We start from the raw sequence: 19,003 nt of genomic DNA on the forward strand, positions 1-19,003 counted from the left end.
GTTACTCCTCCGGCGTGTGATGTCTGGAGGATATAATGCGAGGTCAAGTCAAATAAGGAGTCCTCGTCTGACATGGAAGGCCCTCGTGTCGCAGGAGGGGAAAAAATGGCAGAGGCCTCGTATCGTCATAGCCTTTTCAGTGGATGACTGAGAGGCTGGTGGAATTCCTCAAGGAGGAGTGACCTGGCGAAATTCCTGAGGTTGGAAGTGATCAAGTTCGTCTTGAGGGTGTCGGTCGATGGGTTTGCCCAGAGGTGGAAGCCGTTCATTGACTTCTTTAAGGAGGATTGAGATGTCAGCGCAGGGGACCATGGGGGATAAGGGGGTTAAAATGGGGGAGGCAGGACAGGAGCAGGAGTAGGGTGGGGGAAGTTGGTGCTGGCTATTTATTATGTGTAAAATTTCACTTCTGCTCTTATTTGTTTTGTTTGTTTATATAAATGCCTGAATTACATATTTTTTTTACAAAAAAAGAGCGAATGCCACGGATTATGTGGCAAAGATGTTTAGGAAGTTGATGGGGGAGGGGGCTTCGCGAACCCTCCTGAGGTAGACCGAGTCCACCGGTCATTGTGATAGAAGCCCACAACTGGGGAGCTGCCATGGGCGAGCATAGCCCGACTCCACAGCTATTTGGATAAGGAAAAGATCCTGATGTGGGCAAAGGACACTCGAGAATGTAGATGGGAGGGCCATCCCATCAGAATCTTTCAGGACGTTGGGGCAGAACTGGCAAAATGGCGTGCTGGGTTTAATAAGGCCAAGGCAGCTCTGTGCAAGAACAAAGTACAGAGTTTGGTTTGGCACGCGGTACCCAGATTGCCCTCGGGTCTCATTCAGAGACAGGGATCACTATTTCAATATGTATTTTTTTAATAAACATTTTATTGAGGTATTTTTGGTTATTTTGATATATTAACTTTGTAAAGGAGCATGGACTGGGGAAGGACTGAATTAAATTGTTGGCTACACCAGAGTGTTGGCTTTTTTTTGTTTCTGTTATTTTGTTGTCTTTTTTCTGAATTGTTGTTGTTATATTTATCATTGTATTGTTGTAAATTGTTGGTATTTTTTGTGAGGGCCACAAAGAATCCAGCACGAGTTTTAAGGATACAAAGTAATAACATTTATTTACAATAACATATATATATATATATATATATATATATATATATATATATAACAGCAGCAGAAACTTCCCTTGCTGCACACGCTCTCCTGCTGGTTCCAAACTGGCCAGCTTTATTTATACTTGGAGTTTACTAATGGTTTCTCCGCCCCCCCTCATTGGGGAAGCTCATACTCCCACAGGATTGTCATTAGTCCCCAGCCAATGGTAAGAAGGCAGGTTATAACATCCGTCTCCCACAAAGTCCAAGGAATCCACCGAAGACCCTGGCGAAGGAGGGCGTCGGACTCGTTTTGCCGCAGGCCGGACACCATTTGCACGCGGCGCTGGATCAGGCAGCGTGTAACGAGACGGAGACCGGCGCTTCCGTGATGAACGGCGCAACGGTTGTACATCCACGGCCCGTGGACCCGAGGATTCCCCCTCTGATGCGTCCTGTGTCTCCATCTCGGAGTCAGAGTCTGCTGCCTCCGTCATGTCAGCGTCTCTATCTCCATTCGGTTCTGTAACGACCTGCGCAGGCTTCGAGTGAGGCACCAGTGGAAGATTGTGAGGACTACCTTCCCTTTGAATGTAGTCTCTGCGGCTGTAGAAATGAGGGCGGGGAATCTTTTGAGGGGCTAGTCTTCTGGACCGAACGTGGTCTACATGTTTGTGCTGGAGATGACCCTGGGCTTGCACCTGGTAAGAGATAGGGCCCGTTTGGCGAACGATTACGCGAGGAACCCACTGGGCACCACCAGCAAAATTCCGAACGAACACTGGGTCACTGGGCGCAAACTGCCGAATCGGCCAATGCTGAGAAAATCCCTGTCCCTGCCGTTCTTGTGTGCGGCGTACTTTTGCGCCAATGACCGGGAAAAACATATTAAGGCGGGTGCGAAGTCTTCGGCCCATTAGGAGTTCTGCGGGAGCTACCCCAGTCACCGCATGGGGGGTGTTCCTATACGTAAACGAAAAGCGAGCCAGTCTCGTGTCCATTGATCTGGAAGACTGCTTCTTGAGGCCTCTTTTGAATGTCTGCACTGCGCGCTCTGCCAACCCATTTGAAGCCGGGTGGTAAGGGGCAGTGCGGATATGGCGTATGCCGTTCATCTTCGTGAACCTCGCAAACTCCTCACTTGTGAACGAAGTGCCGTTATCCGTGACCAGCGCCTCGGGGAGGCCATGCGTACTAAAAGACAAACGCATCTTTTCAATTGTTGCGCAGGACGTTGTCCCCTGCATCTTATGCACCTCTAGCCATTTAGACTGGGCGTCAATTAATAGAAGGAACATGGATCCTTGAAAAGGGCTTGCGAAATCTGCATGCAAGCGTGCCCAAGGCCGCCCTGGCCATTCCCAGTGATGTAGGGGCGCGGCCGGCGGAAGCTACTGATGCTCCTGGCAAATGGAGCAGCTTTGGGCCACCTTCTCAATGTCGGTGTCGAGGCCTGGCCACCAGACATAATTCCGGGCCAACATTTTCATTTTGGTCACACCTGGATGCCCATTGTGCAAGTCTCTTAGTATCAGCTCCTGGCCTTTTTCCGGGACAATCACACATGTCCCCCACAAGAGGATGCCGTCTTCCACGCTGAATTCTGACAGCTGTGAGAGGATAGCTTCCGCAATTGGAAATTATGTGGATCTTTCTAAGAATGAGAAGGTTTCACCTTTCATGTCTTGGAAACACTAAAGGCGGTCATCATGAGGGAGATAATTTCATTTAAGGCCAATAGAGCCAAGTCTGGTAAGGTGGGGAGGCAGAGGTTAGTGGATTCCATTCTCGAGGTGGACTGTCCATACTCTGATACCCCAACGGCAGAGCTGCTGGTGGAGAGGAAGACGCTGCAGATGGAATTTGAGTTTGTGTTGACAGGGAAGATGGTGTGCCAGCTTTGTCGTTCAAGAGGGGCATTTTATGAGAATGGGGAGAAGGCTAGCTGTTTATTGGCTCACCCACTGAGACATCAGGTGGCCTCGCAGGAGATAGACCAAATGAAGGACTAGGGGAGAGGTTGGTTTCTGCGCCGGAGAACGTGACGGAGTGTTGATACCTTTTATCAGGGGCTATACAAGTCTCAGCCTCCGGAGGAAGACTCAACTATGGTACAGTTTCAGGATAGGTTGTTTTTCCAGGAAGTGGAGAGGGAAGGAAGGCAGGAACTAGAGGCGCCGCTTGGGCTGGAGGAAATTATGAACTGTATTCATTCAATGCAGTCGGGAAGGCACCAGGCCCAGACCGATTCCCTGGAGAATTTTATAAATATTTCGCGACTGTGTTGGGACACATCTCTTGGACATGTTTAATGATTCTCTATCCTGGAGTGTTACTGGCCACACTGGCGCAGACATCGATCACCCTCATCTTGAAAAAGGACAAAGATCCCAAGGACTGTGGGTCATATAGGCCCATCTGATTGTTAGTTGTTGGCTAAGAAGCTGGCAACCCATTTGGAGGGGTGACTGCCGGGGCTAATTTCTGAGGATCAAATGGGTTTTGTTAAGGGTCGGCATGTGTTGGCCAACATTAGGAGACTGCCGAACGTGGTGTTGTTGCCCTCCTCAGGGTTGGAGCCAGAGGTAATCATCTCCATGGACATGGAAAAAGCATTTGACCAGGTGGTGTGGGGGTACCTTTTTGAGATATTGAGGTGATTTGGCTTTGGACCTCAATTTATTTTGTGCATTAGGCTTTTGTACAGGGCATCCACTGCGAACGTCTGTACCAATCGACCGAGTTTGGGGTACTTTTGTTAGAAAGGGTACAAGACAGGGATGTGCACTTTCCCCGTAACTGTTTGTTTTGGCGATTGAGCCATTAGGCAATGCACTGAGGTCATTGGTTGGAAGGGTATAGAGAGGGAAGGTAGGGACTCTCTATACGTGGATGATTTGTTGTTCTGTCACGGATCCTCTCTCTAATATGGGGAGGATAATGGAGGTGCGTAGGAAGATTGGTTCCTTCTCAGGATATAGGTTAAACCTGGGTAAGAGTGAGGTTTTTCCAGTGAACCCGGGATGGGAACGAATTTGGAGAAGCTACTATTTCAGCTGGCCAGGTCTAGGTATCTGGGAATACGGGTAGCTCATGATTGGGTCTCATTGCATAAGTTGAACTGGCCAGTCTGAAAGAAGGAGTGAAGGAGGACTTACCATTGTCTTTGGCAGGAAGGGTGCAGACGGTTAAGATGAACATTCATCTGAGGTTCTTTTTTGTGTTTCAATGTTTCCCAGTCTTTTTTCCCCAAGTTTTTTTTCAGTGGGCCAACAAGTTATTTTCAACTTTTGCTGGGCGGGTAAACCACCCCCCTCTGGCTTTGAATGGCTTTCTTCCAGAGGGATCGGCAGTGGGGGTGAGGCTGGTTGTCGCTATCTAATTTATTGAATGATTACTGGGTGGCAAACGTTAAGAAAGTGTGGGGGGTTTAGGGAGCCAGAGATGGTTTGGGGGCAGAGGGGGGAGGCTTCTTGTATAGGTTCAAGCTCGAAGGTCCTTGCTATTGGTCCTCTTCCGTTTTCTTCAGTCAGGCTCTCTTTAAGCCGAGTGGTAATAGTCTCTCTAAGAATATGGAATTAATTCAGACAGCACTTTTAATTAGGGTCTATGTTGCTACTGTTCCTAATCTGTGGGAACCAGAGGTTTGTATGGATTAGACATTTAGAGAGAGGGGTTGAGAACTTTAGAAATTTGTTTGTGGAGGGTAGGTTTGCTCAGCCGGAGGAGTAATTGGAGAAGTTTCAACTCCCGAGGGGGAATGAGTTTAGGTTTTTGCAGGTGTAAAACTTTGCTTGGAAGGAGCACTCTTCATTTTCTGTGTTGCCGACACCTTCACTTATGGATAAGATGCTGTCTCTTGAAGAGATAGAGGAAGAAAGGAAAGGAAGATATCAGACATATATGAGCAGATGGTGGCTATGGAGAATGCTTCGATGGAGGAAGTAAAGGACAAATGGGAGGAAGAGTTAGGTTTGATTTTGGAGGGCGTTGTTGATCGAGTCTCTGCATCGGGTTAACTGCACATCCTCATATGCAAGGTTAAATTTAATACAGTTTAAAGTGGTGCATAGGGAACTCTTGACCAGAGCACGCATGAGTGGGTTCTTCCTGGAAGTAGAGGATAGATGTGAGCATTGTTCAAGGGGACCAGCAAACCACTCACACATGTTTTGGTCTTGCCCTAAGCTGGTTAAGTTCTTCAAGAAGGGTTTCCGTCTTTGAAACAATGTCAGTGATTTTGGGAATTAAAGTGGGGCCATGCCCAATGGTGGCAATCTTTGGGAGGGTCAGATTTGCCGGGGCTAATAGCCCAGAGGCGGATCTTGCTCAGATGGAGTCACTGGTACCGACGCCTTAGGGGATTTGTCTGAATCCTTGCATTTGGAAAAAATTAAGTATGCCATTAGGGGTTCGGAAGAGGTGTTCTACTCGAGGTGGGGGCTATTCATTACCTCATTTAAGGAGCTGGTTGTCATCAGCAAATAAAGGGGGTTGCATAGGTGGGGGAGGGGCCTGTGAGTGGAGGGGCTGGGGTGGGGAGGGTTCTGTGTTAATCCAGGGTAGGTACGGCTGTGTTGTTTTTTTACACAAGTTGTATAGATTTGCTGGCATATTCTGTATGTGATAATTGAAAAATGTTTCTGAATAAAAATATTTTACATAAATAAAAATGTGAGGTGAAGGTTACAGTTTCTGATTTTAAAAAAATCTTCCTTTATCGCCATTTTTACTTTAAAAGGATGGAAATAAAAGATTAACACAAAAAAATTAAGAATTTATTTTGCCCTCGCATTGTTTCTCATTCACTGCAGTCTGGACACACTCACTAGGCAGCTAGACCAAATATTTAATTAATTGTCTGAATTGCTTTGCAATATTTCAATGTGATAAAGTGTTATATCACACTGCATAATATAATACAAAATAGAACATGTCTATTAGTGATAGGATTGAATCAACTGCATTTGCCTTAAAATTCATATCAAAAGATTAGTAACAGAATCATTTAAATGGATCATCTGAACAAATGCAATATCTTTTGAATAAAAATTGCAAAATAATGAAAGGCAGATAATAAAGAACTAATTTCCTGGGATCTAGCTCCCAAGTGTTTGTATTTATTGAAAATGAAAACCACACATAGAATTTACATAATTCAAAATTGACATATTCAAGTGCTTCATAAAAATGGAAAGCTAAATTGCATAGATATTCTTCTGGTTCCTACAAAGCTGCTGTACATTTTTGTGCAGACTCTCGCTTTTGTAAACTGAGTTGCTGGATGTAAGAATTCAAGACAAGGGCCTGGATTCTCCACCACCGCCGCTGGTAGTGGGGTTCGTGTTACGGCGGAGTATTGGGCGTTAGGGGTAAAAACAGGATGAGCGGCAGGTGCAAGGCAAAAAGGTAGTTTTATTGAGACAAGTTTAAAAAAAAAACACAAGACTGGCCTGGAGGAGCTGCAAATAGCACCAGCAAAACCATTAGCAGCCCCTCCTGTTCTGAAAAATGAGAGCAGTGGATATGATTTGAAGTCATTAAAGTCAATGGTAAATCCAGAAAATTGAAAGATACCTCATCAAAAGTTGAGGTGCTGTTCTTCAAGCTTCCATTGAGCTTTATGGGAATAGTTTAGGAGTCTCAAGGAAGAGAGATCAGAGTAGAATTGGTTAGAGAATTAAAATAGCAAATGAAAGGAAGCGCAGACATCCTTACAGACTGACTGGAGCCCTCTTGAGCTAGCCAACCATCCAATCTGCATTTGGTCTCCCTGGTTTGGAGTAAACTACACCCTACTATGGCCAGTCTACATCTTTAGCTTCTATGTCGCTATGACCTTTATTGCATTTTTCTGTTACAATTTTCTTCTATAATCACTTTCCATACCCCAATCATTGGCCTCTTTTATGTGTGAGCCTTAACAAGAAGTTATTGCCAGGTCACTCAACAACAGGCAAGATCAGAACCAAGTCAGGTACTACCTTCACAGACCTTCCTGTGTTCTTCCAACTACAGTTGCTGCAATATGTTCAGGAGCAGGGTTGCTAAATTACATTTCTTTGGCCCACAGGCTAATACCAACAACTCCACCTTCGCTCCAGCTGATGATGGCAACTCCAAAACAAATCAGAGTCAATTCTCGGACTTTGGATAAATACGAACATGTTTTGACCACAGTCTAAGGAACTATGACAATAAAGCCAGAATCCTGAGGAATTCCGGTGGCGGCAATGGAGTGAGTGGACGCATATTTGGTGGCTCCTGCTCAAGACGGTATTTTCTGATCTTTTCCCCATACGAAGGGCAAAGGTTTTGATGGAAAAATGTGCAGGAGTACCTGGAGAAGGTGTTACTCTTCTTGTGGGCTGGTGGATGGATCCACAAACTAGGAGTGGGGAGAGAAGAAAAGAGCTACTATAACAGGAGAGTCTTCGTGGTGCGCCAAAAGATAGGATGGCGGTATGCAAGGGGGCTGTTCTGTCGCCAGTGGTCAACGGAGCAGCTAGTGGAGTTTCTGAATGCAAAGTTCAGCCAGCAGAGGAAGGAGGCCCTGGAGGCCTTGTTGGTGGCCGAGGTGGGGGTGATGCCCGAGACCCAGAAGAATCTGAAGGAGAAGGTGGAGGATCTGGAGAATCGCTCCAGAAGACAAATCTCAGGATCGTGGGGATGCCCGAAAGCATCAAACGTGCAGAGGACGGCATGACATGACCAAAATGTTGGAGCAGTTGATGGGGTAGGGGGCCTTTGACTGGCCCCTGGAGGTCAACCGAGAGCACAGGGAGTTGATGAGGATGCAGGTGGGCGAGCCACAGAGGTCGATGATGGTGCAGCTGCACCACTTTCTGGAAAAGGAGAAGATCCTTTGGTGGGCGAGCAGATGAGGAAGTGCACCTAGGAAGGGAATGAGCTGCGGGTGTATCAGGACTTGGGTGAAGAACTGGGGAAGGGGAGGGCTGGGTTTAATCGGGTCAAGGCCACCCTCTTTAAGAAAGGGGTGAAGTTTGGGGTGCTGTACCTGGCCTGCCTCTGGGTGACTTTCTAGAAGTGAGAGTATTATTTTGGCATGCCAGAAGAGGCGATGTCGTTCATGAGGGACAATGGACTGGCAGAAGATTGAACTTTGGAGGAGTTTGTGTGAGTGCATCTTTGTTCTCTGAAAGCTTCTCCCTCGTTTCTTTTATTTTGATGACAGGGTTTTTTGAGGGGAGGCCTTTCATGGGGGAACAGTGACTGCATCTTTTGCTGCTTTTCGGAGAGTGTGAACGGATGGTGAGGGGAATCAGATAGGTGTAGGGCGGGTTGTAGGTCTTGGGCGTGGGCCACCATGCTATCTGTGCAGGCTAGTTAATGGGTGTGCAGTGGGGTTGTCAGGAGGTAGGCGCTGGTGAGGGGATCGGGTTGATGTTTTGTTTGGGGAGGAGGGGGGTGTTGCTGACAAGGGTGTGGTTGATGTGGCGCAGTTGGAGAAGGATCGATGATGACATCAGAGGATGGGTCTGGAGGGTTGCCCTGGAGTGTCACGTGACAGGGTCCAGAGGCTAGCCCAAAGTCGGGATATGGTTGATTGGCAGGGGAGGGGGGCGGAGAGCCTCCCAACCAGACTGGTCACGTGGAACGTAAGCAGGCTGAGTGGGCCGGTCAAACGGTCACGTGTTCACGCTCCTGAGGAGTCTGAAGGCGGATGTGGCATTTTTGAACGCGACGCACTTAAAGATAGGGGACCAGACAAGGTTGAGGAAAGGATGGGTGGGGCAGGTGTTCCACTCAGGACTGGATATGAAGACGAGGTTGTGGCGGTGCTGATGAATAAGTGGGTGCCGTTCGAGGTGGGGAACATTGTGGCAGATTGGGAGGGGGGTGGAGGTTCTTAATGGTGAGTGGGAAGCTGGAGGGGATGCCGGTGGTCCTGGTAAATGTTCATTCCCCAAACTGGGTGCTGCGGAAGATTCCTGACCTGGACCCGCACCTGTTGATCATGGGAAGGGATTTTAACATGGTTATTGAGCAGAGTTTGGACCAGTTGAGCCTGAGGTCGATGAAGGTCATGGCAGTGACAAAGGAGCGGAAGGGGTTCATGGAGCACATGGGGGGGTGGACCCGTGGAGATTTGGGAGTATGAGGGCAAAGGAATTTTCATACTTCTCCCATGTGCATCGGGTGTACTCCTGGATCGACTTTTTTTGTGCTGGATAAGGCGTTGCTGGCAGGGGTGGTTGATTCGGAGTATTCAGCGATCGTAGTCTCTGACCGCGTGTTGCACTGGGTGGCTCTGCAGTGGACCGGGCAAGGGGGAGGGGGCAGGCAGCACCAGCGGTGGAGGCAGGATGTGGGGTTGTTGGCGGATGAGGAGGTATGCATGCGGGTGAGGGCAGCCATCTAGGGGTATGTGGAGCCAAATGATATGGGGGAGGTGTTGGCCGCCACACTGTGGGAGGCACTCAAGGCGGTGGTCAGAGGGAATTTATCTCAATTCGGGCACATAAGGAGAAGGCGGAACAGGCAGAGATGGCAAGGCTGGTAGATGAGATCTTGAGGGTGGACAGGAGGTATTCGGAGACTCCGGAAGTGGGGCTAAGGAAGGAGAGGCAGAGGCTCTGAAGGAGTTCTGATTTATGTCCACGGGATAGCTACAGAGGGCAAGAGGGGCAGTATATGAATACTGTGAGAAGGCGAGTCCGATGCTGGCCCGCCAGTTGAGGAAGCAAGAGGCGGCAAGGGAGATTGTCAGAGTAAAGAAGGATGAGATGGGAATGGTGGTGTTGGACCCGGAGTGGGTGAACGTTGTGTTTGAGGAGTTTTATAGGCGATTATATGAGTCAGAACGTCCGGCTGGTGGGGGGGGACGGGGGACGGCAGTTCTTGGACGGGTTGAGTTTTCCACGGTGGACAAGGAGTTGGTGCAGGGATTGGGGGTCCCAAATGGGTTGAGGAAGGCGTGGAGAGCATGGGGGCAATGCAGGCAGGGACGGCTCCAGGTATGGATGGGTTTCCGATGCAGTTTGACAAAACGTTGGGGGGAAATCTGGGGACGCTGCTGGTGAGGGCATATAATGAAGCTAGGGAGGGGAGAAGCTCCCCCCTACCTTATGACAGGCATCCATCTCACTAATACTGAAGAAATATCAGGATCTGGAGCACTGTGGATCCTGCCGCCAGATAGCGTTGTTAAATGTGGATGCTAAGCTGTTGGTGAAGGTGTTGACTTTGGAATTGAGCACTGTGTCCTGGGACTGATAGGTGAAGACCAAATGGGGTTCGTGAAAGTGAGGCAGTTATGGGCAAATGTGAGGAGGTTGCTTAACATGATTATGATGCTCCCGGAGGGGCAGGAAGTGGAAGTGTCAGTGGCGATGGGTGCAGAGAAGACTTTCGACTGGGTGGAGTAGGAATATCTGTGGGAGGTGTTGGGGCGGTTTGGGCAGGGGTTTGTGGACTGGGTCCGCTTGCTGTATAGGGCTCTGGTCACAAGTGAGCGGACAAATCGAGTGAGCTTGGGATAGTTTGGGCTGCATCGGGGGGACAAGGCAGGGGTGCCCACTCTCCCCATTGCTCTTTGCCTTGGCAATAGAAACCACTGGCAATAACGCTTAAAACTGTTGAGAGTTTGCAGAGGGATTATGCGGGGGGGGGGGGGGGGGGGGGGTGTTGCTGAGCATAGCGCCTTGATGTACATGAACGGCCTGCTGTTATACCACTGGGTGGTATTGGGGGCATTAGCGGAGTTTGGGGGGATTTTGGACGGTTCTCTGGGCACTAGTTGAACATGGGAAAGAGCGAGGTGTTCCCGATTGAGGCTAGAGGACTGGAGGGGAGATTAGGAGAGCTGCCGTTTAAGGTAGTGGGAGCATTAGATATCTGGGAAGTCAGGTGGTGCGGCGTTGGGTGCAGTTGCACACGTTGAATTTGATTCGGTTGGTGGAGCAGGTGAAGGGGGACTTTAAGAGGTGGAATGCGCTGCCATTGTCGCTGGCGGGACAGTAAAAATGATGGTGCTGCCAAGGTTTCTGTTTGTATTTCAGAACCTCCCGATCCTTGTCCCGAAGGCATTCTTTAAAAAGGTCAATGCGTTGATTCCTGGATTTGTGGGGGCGGGGAAGACCCTGCAGGTCAGGAAGCTTTTTTAGGTGTGGGAGCGAGGTGGGGGGTGGCGGTAGGCAGGGATTGAGCTATTCGGCGACCTGTTTATAGGGGCAGATTCGTGAAGTTGGAGGACCCGGAGGAAGAGTGTGAGTTGCTCAGGGGGATCGGTTTTGGGTACCTGCAGGTCTGGGATTTCGTGAGAGCGATGCCGTCTTTTCCTGGACTACCGCCCCCGGGGTTGCAGAATAAGGTACTATCAAAGAAGGAGATAGGGGAGGGGAAGGTGTCCGAGGTCTACAGAGAGCGGATGGATTGGGAGGGGGCCCTGGTGGGATACATAAAGCATAAGTGGGAGGAGGAGCTGGAGGGGATGTGGAGGCTGGGATGTGGGCTGAGGGTGAATGTGTCCTTGCCATGTGTGAGGCTAAACCTCATTAAGTTTAAGGTAATTCATAGAGCTCATATGATGGTAGCGCGGTTGAGTAGGTTTTTTGACGAGGTGTGGGCGGTACGCGGGGAGGCCCGTGAATCACGTCCACATGTTTTGGGCATGTCCAAAGCTAAAGGGGTTTTGGCAGGGGTTTGGGGACATAATGTCCGAGATACTGGGGGTGAAGGTGGCCCCGAGTCCAAAGATAGCGATATTTAGGGTGCCGGAAGACCCGGGAGGCTGAATTTAGTTTTGGGTTTGGGACCATTTCTGGGTTCCAATCCTGCTGAGCATCAGCACATGACTGTCAATACAAGTTTCAATCACTGGCCTGATGCATGTTTTCTGTCCAATTAAGGACAGCTATTGTAGGAGTGGCACAATGGTGCAGCGGTTAGCACTGCTGCCTCACAGTACCAAGGACCAGGGTTCGAGCGCAGCCCCGGGTCACTGTCCATGTGGAGTTTGCACATTCTCCCCGTGTCTGCATGGGTCTCATCTCCACAACCCAAAGATGTGGGTGGGTGGATTGGCCATCCTAAATTGCCCCTTAATTGGAAACACATAATTGGGCACTCTAAATTTATATTAAAAAAAGGGCAGCAAATGCAGTGAGGAGGCTGTGTTATAACCCTGCTTGGGACTTATCCAGCTGGGGATGATTGTTCCCTAGTGCTGTTTGGGCTGTGAGTTAACCAGCACTAGTACAACAGGTCAGCTGACAGGGAGAAGTGAGGACCTTGAGATATGTAACTGTGTATGGTTCTGTCCTTCCTTTTGAGAGAGGTGACTTTCTGAACCACTTGCCGAGTACGAGTAGCTCTCAGGGAAAATATGCCTGCAAGAGTGATGCCTGAGCCTTGCTTCCATCCTAATTGATGACTTGAGGCCCATGGAGACCTGTGGAGGGCCTTACAAGGCTGATTCTGCCTGCTCCACTACTTCCTCCTTTGAGGAAGTGTCCTGCTCCTCCATTTCTCCATCGAGGCCCACCCGTCCTGAATATCCACAGTGTGAAGAGGGCACCAAACCAGTACAATCCGACACACCCTTGAGGGCATCTACTGGAATGTCTCTCCTGATGGGCAAGGCACCAACACCTTATCTTAGGAGTTAATTGGCCTACTCAATGATGGTCCTTGTGGTGTGATGGCAGCAGTTGGACTGGCTCGGCATCCGTTGAAAAGTTGTGTATAGATGTCCACAGCTATCTCTACAATGGATAGCTATTTTCCCCTTGCAGCCATCCACATATTACCACTGATAACATGAACAGATGTGGTACCTCCGCATGAAGAAGTCATGGCAGCTGCTTGGATAAAAATGCTTCTGCGTGTCATATTCAAGTTGAATATTGAGAGAATGGAATCTCTTTCTGTTTATAAATGCTCCTGACTGCTTTACTGAATCCTTGACGGCTCATGCATGGGGCCGAGTAAAGTCCTGCAACTCGGAGTCCAGTGATGGAGGCAAATCCCACTGCCTGTGTGGCACCAGTGGTGAAATGCAAACCTTGATGCCCTCTCAACCAGGGCATCTGTCACATTGCCTTGCTGAGATCGACAGCCGACTACGTGATGCCAATGTCGTCACCTGCCACCCCTTGGAAGAGGAAACAACATTCAGGGCCAATGTCACTTTAACGGCTACGGGCAGGACATTCTGATGGCAGCTGTGAGGAGGTGGCACTCCAACAAGGCACACAATTCTGCTACGATCTGCCTTATGGAAGCATCCTTCAATGACACTGTTGCACTGTAAAATTCAGGAAGCTCATTTATTGTTGATATACCCAATATGGAGGGTAAAACCTCCATCCCTCCCTGCCAGGCATGTAAAATCGCTGTGTCTCTGGATTGATGACCTGCATTTACTGTGGCAGCGGCTACACATTGCAGCTTGTTTTCACCTATAGTAGCTCAGCCCCATGCCCACAGAAGGCCCTTCTTGCCTTCAGAAGCATTACGATGGTTGCCTGGACTCCTCTGCTATATTCCACTAATCCCTGTAGCGTCCGTCTCTCAAACTACCCTACAATTGGTCCTGTTCCTATCCAACTATCTCTATGCAACCACTGCACACTCAATGGTCACAATGCCCCACTGCATAAGCAGTTCTCTGAGCCTTCCCACTTTTCAAGCAATTGAGGTTTGATCCCGTCAGTAATAAAAGCAGACAGTTTTTTACTGTTATGTCATCAACTAAAACCGATTCCTGCTTCTTGCTGCAAAAAATTGTACTGTCCCCAAATTAAGATTATATATTACATTGCCAATAGAAATCAACTCCACTGAATAATGGGAAATTATTTATTTTTCATGTGGGCACAAACTGCATATTAAGTATTATTGCCCTGTGAAACCACAATTACTGAGTTTATACTTTATAATTCTGCAATCATTTACAGCAAATGAACATTCCATCAAAAGAAAAATGCTGAAATGTTGCATTCAAAATTTTAGATTCATTTTCCTTCATTCCCAATCTCACTGAGGGAGTTTGCTACTTCAAGTAACAGATTGTTCATCGTAATTTATTGAGACACACGAGGACTTTGATGAGACCACGGCAGAGTTTGCGGGTTGAAGAAATCCTGCAGCAAGTTGAAGTATGTGCACCACCAATACGAACAAATTACTGGGACATTGCTTTCATTTTTTAGAATTAAAAACAAAGCTTGTAGCATTTTATAGACTTTCTGTTGTTGCTGCAGCTAAGCGTATTCAGAATGGTTTTTTTTAAGAGGAACTTATGCATAATGGTGGCGATGCAAAGATGAAGCTTTCTGCAGTGCTCAATGCTCTCCTGAAAATGCAAATCCCTTTATCGCTGCATGGGATGGACAGCGATCATTTATTAGTACATGGTCCTTATAAACACCAATGCTGCTATTATCGTAATGGTGACAGTTTAATACTGGCCCTGGGTTCAGATTCTTTGAGCAAATCTTCTAACACTGGCCTAATTGTATTAGTCACTCACTCTGTTGTCATATCCTACTAAATGAAATATCTTAAATTTTTGTCCTTCAATATTAAACCGTTGACATTTCCTGGGTGAGAATTCAGTGAAAGATACCACCACTCGATCACCACCTTTACAAATAACAATCTTGTTGGACTTATATAGCTGTGCAATCAGAAAGACAACTTATACCGTTGACAATTTTGGTGCCCCGTCTTTTAAGGATTTATTTGGTACAAATTGTAAGGCATATGGTTAATCATAGTGCTTCTTATAATTATAGTTATGGTGCTCAAGGTAGCTGCCTTAAGTCACTGGCAGCACAATGACTAGAGTCAGAAGATTGTGGGCTCAAGTCCCACACACTCGGCTGAGTTATCTCAACGGACACTTCAATGTAATACAGAGAGAGTACTGCACTGTCAGGAGCGCCATCTTTCAAATGAGATGTTTAAACAAAATTTGTTTTGTTTTATGCTCTCACATATGGACTAAAAGATACTATGGCAAATATATATTCTTCAACCAATATTGCTAAAATAGAATATGTAGTTATTTGTTTCATTCTGTTTGAGGGATTTTGTTTTGTGCAAATTGGCGATCCAATGCAGGAAATTTAAAAATTATTCAATCAGCTTTGAAGATGTTTGGTACATCTTGAAGTTACGAAAGGCACCATACAAACAAAGTCCTTTTTTTCAACCATATACTAATTCTATCAGGCATTCTTTGGTCTTGTGCGTGCATAGTCATACCTCATAATTAATTTGGATAATCAGGCTATTGTCTCCAAAGTGGATGCCAATTAGGGATGATTAGTTTAATGAATAAAGTGGGGTAGAGTTTCTATTTTGGCTCTATGATACAGGCACATATTACATAGATTACATAGAACATACAGTGCAGAAGGAGGCCATTCGGCCCATCGAGTCTGCACCGACCCACATTAATCCCTCACTTCCACCCTATCCCCGCAACCCAATAACCCCTCCCAACCCTTATGGACACTACGGGCAATTTTTAGCATGGCCAATCCACCTAACCTGCACGTCTTTGGACTGTGGGAGGAAACCGGAGCACCCGGAGGAAACCCACGCAGACACGGGGAGAACGTGCAGACTCCGCACAGACAGTGACCCAGCGGGGAATCGAACCTGGGACCCTGGCGCTGTGAAGCCACAGTGCTATCCACTTGTGCTACCGTGCTGCCCTTATATTGGGAGGAATTTACCAGCTGTTCACACCTGCAGAATATTCCGGTCTCACTGACGGCGTACCAGGTTTCCCGGAGATGAGGAAATCCCACTGACAACGCCCGCGGGACCAAAAAATCCCGCTGGCTAGCTGCTACCTCCTCCAAAAACGCAGTGTGTTGGGTGCTAAATCCCACCCATTGTGTCCAAATTCAAGCTAGATTTGGTCATTGTTTTCTTTCAGGTATCTGCACAAACTGTATATTGCCTAACGTAAAATGCAATTGGGTATTTCAGAATGTTTTTTAAATTTTGCTCCAAACTATATTCAGTGACATATTAAAGAGTTGTAATTTGATGCAATTTTCTTAATACGACTGAAAATGGGTAATCACAAAAAATACACATTTTACATATTATTAACTTGATGTTTTTAAAAACTAGCATAAATAAATATGGAAACTAAACTGAAAGTAGGTTATGCTTAAAAATTCCTTACATTTTTTTCACTGATATTGGGTGATTTGTGACAAACAAAATCAGCGCCATTAGGTGGATACTCTGGACGAGTATCTGTAATAAAATATCATGTTAAAGATTAGATTTACCTCTAAGACATGCTCTGCCTGCTGTTCTCGATCCAGTTTCCTTGATGTAGTCATAATCAGACCTGTAAAATATTGATAATGCTTTAAAATAATGTTATTTTAACTTAGTCATATGCAGATAAATTATCAGTGGGCTAAATTCCTCTGGTGTGGCTGCCTCGCCAGATTTTTCTTCCTGCCTTAAAATTACAGTTAGAATTAGACGGAAAATTCGAAGAGCAGGTCTTGAAAACAATTGTGCAAACCATACAGTTACAAACTAAGTGCTTTAATCTGTTCAACTTTGATGAATTACTGACAAACTTAATTTGTGAAGAGTAAGGAGTTACAGCTGAAGTGGTGATGTTAATTAAATGCATATAGGAATTCTACTGAGATTTCTGACAGTAAATCCAGCCACAATACAAGTGATTATAACTGGTAAGTACATAACTGCTCTATGAAGCAGTGAAGGCAGATAAAGCACACTTCAAAGCAGGGGCATCTGTCAAAGATTAGCATTAGGAATGCAAAACATTTCCACATGGAATTCAACATCCGGCCTCCAGATTTGAGACATTTGTATTTTGTTAAAATAATGAAGTTCTGAGGGTCCATGAATTGCTTATGGTGTTCACTGTTTGTTACATACTTTCATAGTCAATTTTGTAAAATATCATTGGGTCTAGAAAGACAACTTGGTTTCATGCTTCTTGATGATACAAAGTGTTAGGCACAAGTGAATGTTCATTATTAGCAAAGAGTAATCAACTCCTATTAGCATGAAGAACCACACTTGCCCTTGCTTTCAATCAAATGTCACTGTGAGGTGTTCACTATTTTGACTTTCACTCATTGGTAAGTAACTTATCACTACAATTAGAAAATCTGAATAGATTTGTTACTGATGTGTTACTCTTTGAAGCCAAATGCCCCTATGCAGATAGAAAATTACAATATTCCATATTTCCGAAAAGAACATTGTAAATGATAGAATAACCAAACTTTGACTATATGCGTATCCTCAATCTACTTTCTTTTCAAACATTATCTCAGATTTTCTTTTCACCACAACCTTTTTCTGTACCAAGCACAGCACCCTTTTGCAGCTCTCCAGCAATCAAAATTCTTATTATCCATAATGGCTGAATCTGTTAACATCCCAGGCTTACTGAAACCTGACTTGTGGGCACTGACTGTGTCTCCCTCAATACCAAAGCCTCCCTCCCTCCTTGGTTACATATTTTGTCACTTGCCCAACCAAATTCTTGCAGTGCCACTTTGGTCAAAACATTCACCTCCTTAGGAGCATCTTACTACTTTTATCCTTCCCATTTCTCAGTGAAATCGCTTTTGGGCAAAACCCACCAAGTCCCATGCTAACGTTCACACCAAGATCTCTTCTGTGCAATAGTGATTTCAACTATACCTAAATTCCCACTCATCTGAGTTTTCAGTCTACCTTCACCTTGATTCACTCTTAATTTCTCCCACCTAATTACATACCAACACACACAGGCCCTTCATTTCAAAAGTATCAATTACCAACAACTCTATTTATCACTTTCTGTCTTCTTTACCATTAATATTCATATATCCCCGCTATTACTGGGGCAATTTCACCTGAGGTCCCCCATATTTTTCTTCAAAACGACTTTCTCCTCTGGTCTCCTAACCATGAGAACTCCTTCGCTGTTGCTGATCTATTCAATTGTTTTCTTGTCTCTACTCTTGAGATATTAATCTGTCTCCTCCAACTACTTTTCAAACCCTTCTTTTTAATAATCTTTATTATTTTCACAAGTAGGCTTACATTAACACTGCAATGAAGTTACTGTGAAAATCCCCTAGTCGCCACACTCTGGCGCCTGTTCGGGTACAGAGGGAGAATTCAGAATGTATAATTCACCTAACAGCATGTCTTTCGGGACTTGTGGCAGGAAACCGGAGCACCCGGATGAAACCCACGCAGACAAGGGGAGAACGTGCAGACTCCGCACAGAGAGCCAAGACGGGAATCGAACCATGGATCCTGGCGCTTTGAAGCCACAGTGCTAACCACTGTGCTACCGTGCCGCCCTTCTTGAAACTTTAGCATTTTGTCACCTCCCATCTCCACATCAACCTTTCCCAAAACTCTTTCTTAAATTCTCTTCAGCCCAGCTATTGTTCTCCGCACAGCACCAACACACCCAAGGCAATATTATGCGTACTCCTCTGTGAATGGCTGTTGTGGCTTTTCCCTCCTTTTCCATATCAGTATTCAATGTAGTCAACCATTTTTCTTAATTTTCAGCCCTGTGGGATTACTGCTGCATTGTCCCACTCTTCCATGTCCAAATTCAGCCAGCATATCTTCAACAATGGCTTTCTTTTCAATCTCGGCACTGCAACCTCTCAAATTCTCCTAAGTATCTATCCTCAGAGTAGTTCTCTTCTTGAACCAGTGGAGGGGTTGCTCTTTCAGGAAAAGAGCCTGACAGCTGTGATCATTCTTGAATCAAATTTTATCTACCTGGTCTTCAGAGGCAGCCTCTCTCTCTCTCTAGGCAATGGTACTTTCCACCTTAGGTTGTGAGGCTGCCAATGTGTCATTACTGGAAGACCTCCTATTCATGCTTCAGCCTCAGGAGCGCA

At 46.4% G+C, this 19,003-nt stretch overlaps 1 protein-coding gene across 8 annotated transcripts in view; it reads right to left on the minus strand.

Moving 5' to 3' along the window:
• Nucleotides 1-19,003, minus strand: part of LOC140391693 (protocadherin Fat 3-like) — a 1,133,162-nt gene that overhangs the window by 324,757 nt on the left and 789,402 nt on the right. For all 8 annotated transcript variants that reach the window (XM_072476450.1, XM_072476451.1, XM_072476455.1 and 5 more), the window contains one exon: nt 16,388-16,449. In XM_072476450.1, the coding sequence (XP_072332551.1) occupies nt 16,388-16,449 (62 nt within the window). The remainder of the gene's footprint in view (nt 1-16,387; nt 16,450-19,003) is intronic.

The sequence above is a fragment of the Scyliorhinus torazame genome, chromosome 15 (genome assembly GCF_047496885.1).
Source record: "Scyliorhinus torazame isolate Kashiwa2021f chromosome 15, sScyTor2.1, whole genome shotgun sequence".
In the NCBI taxonomy this organism is placed as follows: Eukaryota; Metazoa; Chordata; class Chondrichthyes; order Carcharhiniformes; family Scyliorhinidae; genus Scyliorhinus; species Scyliorhinus torazame.